A 9,894-nucleotide genomic window follows, 5' to 3' on the forward strand; every position below is an offset into this window, starting at 1 on the left:
TATATATATCGAAGAGAGGAAAATCAAAGTAGAAAGTGAGATGAGACCAGAGGGAAAGTTAGTACCCCAAATACATGAATAAAAGACCCCTATAGTCATTCCTAAAGGTGGAGCATGGAATCTGCCTCTGAGCTTTCAAGTGGCCTGATGGAGAAGGTTAAGAGTTTCAAGGTTGATTGTCTACAAGGTCAAAAGCATATCAGCTCTTCCAGGACTCTGAGGTTTAAGAGAGATTTCTCCCATGGGCCCTAGTGGACATGGGCCCTAAGCATGTCTTAGTAACAAAAAATGCGGTAATAGCTTCTTGGCAGGATTCCTCACTGTGGGCCAAGGATACCTTGCCAAGCTCGACTCATTTTAAGCAGCGGTAGAGGTTTGGGGGTGATAGTTTCAGGCTGAGCCCGTCTCCTGTACCCTTGCCCTTCTGGGCCCCTGTGGGTAGCCAGCCGGAAACCCCTTCTGGCTCAAGTGAGCACACCCATGGGATGGCTCTGAGGCAGTGTCCCTCTGTCCCAGGACACTCTGGAGAAGTGTGGCAAGTGTGGCGAGGTGGTCCGGGAACACATCATCAGGGCCCTGGGCCAGGCCTTCCACCCCACCTGCTTCACCTGTGTAACCTGTGCCCGGTGCATTGGCGACGAGAGCTTTGCCCTGGACAACCAGAATGAAGTGTACTGCCTGGACGACTTCTATAGGTACGGGAGGGGACTCCGCGCACCGGGTGGGGCCCCGCCAGAGCAGAGCCGCCGAGCCTGAGCTCTCGGGGCCGGAGCAGAGCTTTCCTGCGGTCTCTGGGCTCCCAGAAACCAGTTGGCCTGTCCCACACACCTGCTTGCAGCTGATGCTCTGGGTACCTGCGCCGGGCCAGCTGCTCAGTGTGGATTAGGCCCTTTTATCCCCAAGCCTGGGGATTAATAGGCAGGCAGGTACTCTGAAGGGTTCTGTTTTACAATGTGGAAACTGAGGCAGGCAGCCGACAATTCTCCCAGCTGATAAGTGTGAAGCTACGATTCAAACCCCCAGACCCCAGTAGCTCGCCTTAGAACACGCTCTGCCTGAGGCTCAGCCCCTGTCCTGGAGTTGCTCACTGCACAAGGGCAGCTGTGCCTGTTAAAAAGAAAGGGAAGAGGAAGGGGAAAAAAAAAAAAAACAGTGACCCACAATACGAGATAAATGAAACGGGGTTAAGCCCCAGTGAACACACAGCAGATTTCTCTGCTTTCTCAAATTCAAACTTTCCCCCAGTCACTTCCTTGGCTCGAGCTGATTATACCCTGGGAAGCCGGGTCCAATTACACAGGACTCTCCATCCGCTCCTGCCAGGAAGAAAGAGGCGTTTGTGGTTGTGGCTCCAGGTGCAGTCACATGGCAACACATCTGAAATAGCTCCGGAGGCCAACTAGAGCCGCCCCGGCTCCCACAGCTAATTTCTGCGGTCCTGGGCTGAGCGCCTCGAGCGTGGGTTCCCTTCCCTCTAGGAAATTCGCCCCTGTGTGCAGCATCTGTGAGAACCCCATCATCCCTCGAGACGGGAAGGATGCCTTCAAAATCGAGTGCATGGGGAGGAACTTCCATGAAAATTGCTACAGGTGCGAGGTGAGTAGGGCAATGAGGAGTTGGGGACGCGCTGTCCGCCCGGCCCCGGAGCCCTGCCGAGAGCCCGCGGGGTGCCGGGCCTGCGCTGGGCTCTAGGACACGGTGACCAGTCAGGGTGGGGGCTCTGCTCTCAAATGCTCACAGCTCAGTAGCGAAGGCAAATACGAATGGAGATAATTGCAAATAGTGTCTAATAAGGAAAGCTCCGAGAGACGATAAAAACCAAGGTCATCCTGCTTTTCCTCAAGGAGAATCTCATGGGAAGGCTGATGGTGGGGTTATTGATCGGATAATCAAGGCTCACTCTCCATCTCGGTCCTGCCTATTTTGTGTGTTTGCTTTGTTTCCTCTTCCTGTGGGCTAACATCCTCTGTGAGGAGGCGGATACATGCCTGGCCACCGATGATCCAGCTTTCACATCTTCCAACTTAGAAACCTCATCAAGGGAACCGGTGTAGTCCCTAGAAGGGCTCTGATTGGCCCAGCCTGGGTCACATGTCCATTCTGGACCAATCACTGGCCGGGGCTACGATTGCCTACCCCTGGGGCCGGCAAAGCAGAACCATAGGAGACAGGAGTTGCTACAACCCTAGGAAGGGAGGGATGCTGGGCAGACGCACGGCACAGACATCGTCTCCAGGCGAAAGAGCATGTACAAATCAGCTTTGGGACAAAGAAGGCGGTGGTCAAGTCCAACCAGGGTGGTGGAATCAAAGGCGATCTTGTGGAGGAGGCGATGCTTCACCAGAGTCCTGCAGGATGAGCAGGAATTCGCCAGCCATTCAGAGAAGGGGGTAGAAAGTCCAGAAAAAGAGGCGCAGGCCTGTAAAACCCCACAGTGGCACAAGCAAGCCTGAAGAATCCGAGCGGGGGAGGTTTTTAGGTTTGTCTGTAGTGGAATGTGCCAAAGGGTGTGGTAGCAATGAGGCCAGAGGAAAGAAAAGGGCCTCCTGTGCCAAAGCTAAGGAGTCTGGACCTCAGGCTACAGGGTGGAGTGAGGCTGAGATGGGGAGGCTGCTTCAAGGCGGTGCTGTAGCCCCAGCAAGAAATGCCCCCCGAGTTGCACAGGGTCTCCTGCTCAGTGGGGTCCCCTGCTTGCTTCCGAGCTCTGCTGTCACCGACTTGAAGTGCTTTCTCTTTGAACAAGGATCTCGGCTTTGCACTTTGCCCCTGGACTCTGCAATTACGGAGTCAGTCCTGCTGGGGAGGCTCTCAGAGGCCTCCCCTGGCGCTTCCTCTGTCACCCCCATGTTGCTGATGGATCTGGCGTCTCTGGGGATGGGGACAAAGGTAGCTACTTTTATGGGTGCCATCCGTGGGGTGTCCCAGAGGAAATCTCTGAGCGTCTCAGAGGAGATCTCTTAATCAGCCCATGAGCAATTCCAAACATTTATTTTATTTTGCACTTATTTATACACATGCTTGGAGCCAAGAGGCTGTTTGCACTGCTGGTGACAAGGGGGCTTGGAGAGAAGTTGACATATTGCCCATGTTATGTTGCGCGTTGGTTATGGCTCAAGGTCCAGCTGATAACACATCTTGAAAGAACAATGATGTCATTCAAGAGCTTTTATCACCACCCTAGCCCTCATTAAGGCCCAGTGGTGATTCACTTTTCCCTGAGCCTGGCTGGTGAGCAAATAGGCCCTCCCTGCGTGCCCTTGGTCAGCTTGGCGAAGGTGGCCATGAGTGTCGTCCCCCTGCTGCTAGCAGTCAGCTCAGACTGTGGCAGTTACATTTCAAGGGAAGGGGAGGGAAATGGGCTTCAAGGTGCCATCTCAGGTGAGGGATGATAAACTGAGGCAGAGAAAAGTGGTTCCAACCCTTGTCCGTCTGACTCGGGTCTAGCCAGCTTTCCACCAACCCTCAGCTCCCTCGCAGACTGTGACTCAGTCATAGTAGGGGTGTTTCCTCACTTGATTCTAAATTAGGAGAGGTCAGGGGCACCTGGCTGGCTCAGTCAGGGGAGTATGTGACTATTGATCTTGGGGTCTTGAGTTCGAGCCCCACGGTGGGTATAGAGATTACATACATACATACATGAGAGGTCACATATGGCCCTTGGGGACCTTAGGTTGGACACTTGGTACTCTCGGAATACCAAACAAGTGGCCATTAGAAATAGCACAGATCCTTGGCATTAAATTGCCTTCAGTCCCCTGTGGGACTTGAGGCGCAGTTTCAGGGAAGAGACACATGAGGGCGCCCTTCTCCCTTGGCTGTGCTGGGCCCAGATGGCAGCCAGGACCCAACAGGACCCAAGCTGTCTCTCTGGGGACCAGCCCCTCTGGTCTGATCCATGCGGATTCCAGAGGATGCCAGCCGTGCCCTGAGCCAGGCCCCTGGACATCAACTGTTCCCCTTGTCCCTCTCCAGTGTGTGTACAGGTGAGGCCCCGATGAGGTATGGGCTGTGGCAGAATGGTAAGGTGGGCAAGGTTTGGGCCTCGAATCCCCATCCTCCTTGATCCAAAATCCTTTGGTGATTTGAAAAATAAGAAATATTAAAGTTTGTACCAGTGTTGAAGCCGTACAGACAGGGGAGCGAAAAGAGACCACTGAACTCAGCCTGGAAACCTGTCCTGTCCCAGCTCTGGAACCAGCTCTCATCCTTCCCCAGGCCTTCAGTTTCCCCATCTGTAAAATGAAGCGACTGGACTAGATTCAGTTGCTCCTTCAGGTGTTTATTGTATGCGTGTGGTATACTAGTCTCTGGTCTAGGTGGGACCTAGCGGTAAACGGGGTTATGGCCTCACAGAGCTTATGTTCTCAAAGGGCTGCCGGGCGCTCATTAAGGCCCTTCTAGATCTTTCCATCGTCCCTCAGTGTCCGTGATTCTCCGAGTGTCCTCAGGTCTCCCCTCAGCTGACTCTGCCCTCATCAATCACACCTCTGTGTGGCTGAAAGCCCGCATCGAATGTGCCCCTAGGCTTCCCTGACCCTTAGGGAGTACATTCGTTCAGTGAAATTCATCCACAGATGCTGGGGGAGACCCCGCCCCGTGCGGGCTCCGGGCTGCAGGGCTCAGGCTGGGGTCCATCCACTTGTGCCTCGTTTCCCGCAGGACTGCAGGACCCTCCTGTCTGTGGAGCCCACAGACCAAGGCTGCTACCCGCTGAACAACCGTCTCTTCTGCAAGCCGTGCCACGTGGAGCGGAGTGCTGCAGGGTGCTGCTGAGGGCCCCCACTGGGCCCTGGGGCCGTGAGCTGCCCACTAGCCCTGGACTGGGGGCGGGGGGGGAGGACCTTTCCCGACTCGGTTTGCCTTTCTGACCCACTTTTGCACACTCTCCTTCTGAGCCATGACAGGGGCCAGCCTGCAGCTCTGCCCACCATGTCCGGGATGGGAGGGGCTGAGCCAGCCCAGCCCCACCCCCCTCCCAGCTCAAAGGCTGCTGGACAGTGCCCCTCAGACTTCCCACTCCTCCTTCTGCCCTCTGGGCTCTGGAAGGCTTCCATACCTTGAACATCATGTCCAGGTTTCCCATCTCCTAGGGTCGTGCCCCTCTCGAGCACTGGCCTTGACCCCCATTTCCATGGGTGAGTTGGGGTGAGTCTTTAGATGACACCCTGTAGCTGTCCAGTAGGGAGCGTAAGACCAGCTCTGGCTTGCAGGACTGAGCCGTTTGAGTAGAACTCCAGGGTCCTCCTTTAACAGCCCTTTTTTTTTTTTTTTTTTTAATTTTGAGATTTATATGATGAGAAACATTCTTTGGATTTGGGGCGAGGTGGGGATCTTAATAGGAAATGTTTCATAAATGTACAAGAATGTGACCTAATGGTGGCAACCGTGGACTTCTCACTGGGGGGACATGTCACGCTGATGTGGGCAGCAGACTCAGGCATGAACCTGAACAGCAGGGGCAGGAGGAGAGGGTGCTGTATGCTGACGTCCAAGGACGTCAGCAACCCCTCTGCCCTGCCTTCTGGCGCTCCTCCCATGTGCGACAGTGATTCAACAGACATTGATGAAGTGCCAATAGTTTGCTGGGGAACAGGGTACCAGGAACTCTGAGTTTTCCTCCTACAGCCTTGACGGGGGCCGTGCGCACAAACCCCCCCACATGCACACACTCCTCCAAGGACAGTGCCAAGGTTGTTCAGCCCCCCGTTTATGCCCCGCCCCCAAGTCCCACTTGGACCCTCCAACGCAGGCTGCCTTATGACCACTGCTTCCTCAAGGCTGTACCTAGAAGATTCTCCTTCCCTTTTAAGGAAAATCACTTTGTTGCTTTGTAACTTTTTTTTTTTTTAGTGTTTTCATTTTATTTTTGAAAGAGAGAGAGAGAGAGACAGAGTGCTAGTGGGGGGAGGGGCAGAGAGAGAAGGAGACACAGAATCCGAAGCAGGCTCCAGGCTCTGAGCTGTCAGCAGAGAGCCTGATGCGGGACTCGAACTCACGGATGGTGAGATCATGACCTGGGCGGAAGTCGGACACCCAACTGACTGAGACAACCCAGGCACTCCTGTTGCTTTGTAACTTCTAAGACGTTCTGTAGGGCGTGAAGAAAACAAAGTACTTGCCTCGCTGGGTCGTCTGGATGCAGCACACGCTCCTCTGCGGATGCCCTGGGCTCCAAGTACGAGGGCGGGGAGCGGGGTTTCTCTGTAGAGCCCCTTAGGGGCCTCAGAGCAGAGCCCAGCTTCTTACTCAAAGCTTGGGGAGTGAGCCCCACACTCGGGGCCCTCCCATACCACCTCCACAATTTTTGTCCTAACCGAGGCTCTCCTCTTCTCTTTTCCTTAAGATTTCCTTTGACTCACACCTACTTTTTAATTTTACTTCAAACTTTAGTCCTGTGCTATGCAATATATCCCGCAGTCACATGGTGATGTGCTAGTTATGTTTTTTCCTGTTACACGTGAAAATAAACGCATACCTAGTAGAAGTCTGTCTGTGTTCCTACCAAGATCTCACCCAGGTAAACGCTGGCCTTTGGTCGTACCTGGAAAAATGTCTGTTGGGCATCTGCTCACTGGGGCATGATCGTTCAGGTGCCCCCAAACTGGGGCTCAGCTCAGCAGATGGAGAAAATCCTGCCCCTCCTCGCGCCCAGCAAGGCTGGCTGCAGGGTGCCCAGAGCGGAGCCTCTGCTGCGGGAGGTCCTCTGGAGCCACCAGACCATTCCGCAGAGTCAGCGCTCACCCCGGGGTTATGCTGTCTCCGCGAGAGCAGGACCGCCATCCCTGTGAGCTGGCTCATCCTCTGTCCTCACTCTAACAACTGGGCTTGTGTCGGGAGCACAGCTCCAGAGAGAAGAGTGCGTGGTGGGAAGGAGCTCTGGCCTTGGGGGGTGCTCAGACCTGGCCTCTGCTACTGAGGGGTGTGGGCAAGCCAGCCGCCCCGAGCCTTGATTTCCCCATTTGTAAAATGAGAACAATGCTGACCTCTATCAAAGAGGATCGCTGTGCCAGAAAGAGAGAAGTGTTGGGCTGGTGAGGGTTCTCCCCTGGGGCTGGCCAGCAGCGCTTAGCGTTCCTCGAGGGTCCTGTGGATGCCTGTCAATCAGAGGCCTCGGGGGTGGGGGTGGGGGGGGAGACAGGAGACAGGCCTGCAGTCCACAAAGCCGGGTTTCTCATCCTTGCTGCAGCCCCGGAGGCCACACGGCGTGGGGGAACTGTAGGGCGTCTCAGTTCGCAGGTGTTGGGTTGGGGGGGACTCCAGGACGCGGGCCGGCAATGAGGGGTTTGGGGGAGGATTCGGAGCAGTGAGAGTTTGCCCCCCCGTGTGCCGTCAGGGAGCAGGGGTGACAGACTGAGAGGCTTGATTCATTTACATCCAGGAGGTGGCGCCACAGCCAGGGCTGGTAGGCAGGCGGCAGCGGCTCACGGGGGAGGGTGCTGGCCAGCTTTGCAGCGGGAGCCGCTGTGCTCAGGACACGACTACAGTGAGCAGGGGGACCGGAGGAGCGCAGCTCGGCCCAGCTGTGAGGGCCAGGCCGGCTCCCGTGTGCCAGGGGCCCCCTTGCTTTTTCAGTCACCAGGTTTGGTTCCATTCAGGTTTTCCTATCATTAATATGTCACCTTGTGCTGTGGTTCCTCGTGCTCCAGCTTATTTCTGGTTGGGTGTGTTTCCAGCAATGATATGTGGATGGAATTCTGGGGATGCTTTAGGCTTCCGGGCTGTACATCACTCCAGGAGGGGACACTTCTAGGGAGCTCTCTGCGGTGTGAAATTAGCCGGTCACAAAAAGGCAAATACTGTCTGATTCCACTTCTGTGAGGTACTTAGTGTAGCCCAATTCACAGAGACAGAAAGAAGGGTGGTCAGTTAGGGGCTGGAGGGAGAGGGAAGAGGGAGTTATTTAACGAATACAGACTTTCAGTTTGCAAGACAAAAAGTTCTGGAAATGATTGGAGGCCGTGGTTGGACAACAGTGTGAAGGTGCTTTAAAAAAGCCACTGAACTGTCTGTACATGCTTACAAATGGTTATGATGATTCACGTAATGTTATATATATTTTGCAATTAAATATATGCGTGAATATATTTAATGCTCGGAGACAGGGAGAGGGGCTGATAAAGTGATGTAGGAGTCTTGAGGGGCACCTGGGTGGCTCAGTCAGTTAAGCTTTGGACTCCTGGTTTCAGCTCAGGTCGTGATCTCCCGGTTCGTGAGTTTGAACCCCACATCAGGCTCTGCTCTGACGACGTGGAGACTGCTTGGGATTCTCTCTCTCCCTCTCTCTCTCTCTCTGCCCTTCCCCGTTCTCGCTCTCAAAAGGAACTTTTAAAAAAATTAAAAGAATAAAATAAAGTGACGTAGGGGTCCTGAGAGGTCATCCTCCCGATCAGGCTGCTCATGAAGGCTGGCCATTGCTCTTTGCAAACCCAGGGAAATGCTAGGTGACCAAGACTTCTTGAAGGCAGGTGCTGGGCCCGGCCACCAGGGGGCAGCATGGGCTAGCAAACTGGGCATGGAGCACAGGGGCGCCGAGGTTCTCACGCCCCTGATGGGGTCCTCAGTTTCTCCAGAAGCAATAATCCCTGTCTGCCTCCTGCACGTGGCTGTAGTGAAGAGGAGAGAAGAAAATGGCTTGGACAAGTAGAGAGTGAACCGTGTGGCTGTGAAATTACTGCAACTGAAACACACCCTCTAGGAGGGAGACCCATGTCAGGAGACAATTCCTCATCTGCCCAAACTCCCACCTGCTAGGAGGGTCCCATCTGGGAACTCCCACGCTGCCAGCCCTCCACGTTGATGCCTGGGAGCCTGGACTCAGGAAGCACATAGGCGGGACAAAGGACAGCATGAGGTTGCTGGTAACACTGAGCCTTTCTGCTCGTCACCTCCTCTACAGGGTTCTCCTTACTCAAAAGCCATACCTATGTGTCAAGAGGCACCAGCATGTGCCAGCCCCTCCACAGCAACCGAATGCTGCCCCCTACTCTGCTAGAGACACGAATGGTGGAAATAAGAGATTCATGGAGAGAAGGGAATCAGGATGAAGGGGGAGAGAAGGCTGGGCTGATAGGGAAGAACCCCAGTGTAACCACAGGATATTTTCAAAGTAATGGTATTATCCATTTAAAATACAGTTCTGGGGGTGCCTGGTGGCTCAGTCAGTTAAGTGTCTGACGTCGGCTCAGGTCATGATCTCACGATTTGTGAGTTCGAGCCCCGCGTCAGGCTCTGTGCTGACAGCTCAGAGCCTGGAGCCTGCTTCGGATTCTGTGTCTCCCGCCCCCCCCCCCCCACCTCTGCCCCTCCTCTGCTCACACACTCTCTCTCTCTCTCTCTCTCTCAGAAAAAAATAAATATTAAAAAAATTTTTAATACAGTTCTTTGGGCACCAGGGTGGCACAGTCAGTTAAGCATCCGACTCTTGATCTCAGCTCACGTCATGATCTCACAGTTTGTGAGTTCGAGCCCCGCATCGGACTCTGCGCTGATGACACAGAGCCTGCTTGGGATTCTGTCTCTCCTCTCTGCCCCTCTGTTTGTTCACACTCTCTCTCTTTCTCAAAATAAATAAATAAACAAAAAAATTAAAAAGTAAATAAATAAAATAAAATACAGTTCTCATAAGGTGAATGGCTACTCATTAAAAAAAATAATCTATGAAGTAGGCACAATTAACATCCCAGTTCAAAGACAAGGAAGCTGAACATCAGAGAGTTGGTGTAATTACCCAGGGCTGCACGGCAGAGTCAGTACCACAGGTCGAGTGAAAACTACAGGCCACATCACAAACACATTCTAGAATGTTCCAGAACCCATTGTGTAACACAGATGTCTAAATCCAGCTGAAAAAATGTGTGTCAACTATACTTAAAAAAAAAAAAAATATCCAGGGGC

At 53.7% G+C, this 9,894-nt stretch overlaps 1 protein-coding gene across 4 annotated transcripts in view; it reads left to right on the forward strand.

Moving 5' to 3' along the window:
• The window catches only part of FBLIM1 (filamin binding LIM protein 1), a 25,571-nt gene extending 19,697 nt beyond the window's left edge, over positions 1-5,874 (forward strand). For all 4 annotated transcript variants that reach the window (XM_040462180.1, XM_040462171.1, XM_040462161.1 and 1 more), the window contains 3 exons: positions 517-695; positions 1,479-1,596; positions 4,660-5,874. In XM_040462180.1, the coding sequence (XP_040318114.1) occupies positions 517-695; positions 1,479-1,596; positions 4,660-4,773 (411 nt within the window). In that variant the 3' untranslated portion in view covers positions 4,774-5,874. The remainder of the gene's footprint in view (positions 1-516; positions 696-1,478; positions 1,597-4,659) is intronic.
• Positions 5,875-9,894: the final 4,020 nt, after the last annotated feature.

This window comes from Herpailurus yagouaroundi, unplaced genomic scaffold, assembly GCF_014898765.1.
Source record: "Herpailurus yagouaroundi ecotype Mexico unplaced genomic scaffold, PumYag 77, whole genome shotgun sequence".
In the NCBI taxonomy this organism is placed as follows: Eukaryota; Metazoa; Chordata; class Mammalia; order Carnivora; family Felidae; genus Herpailurus; species Herpailurus yagouaroundi.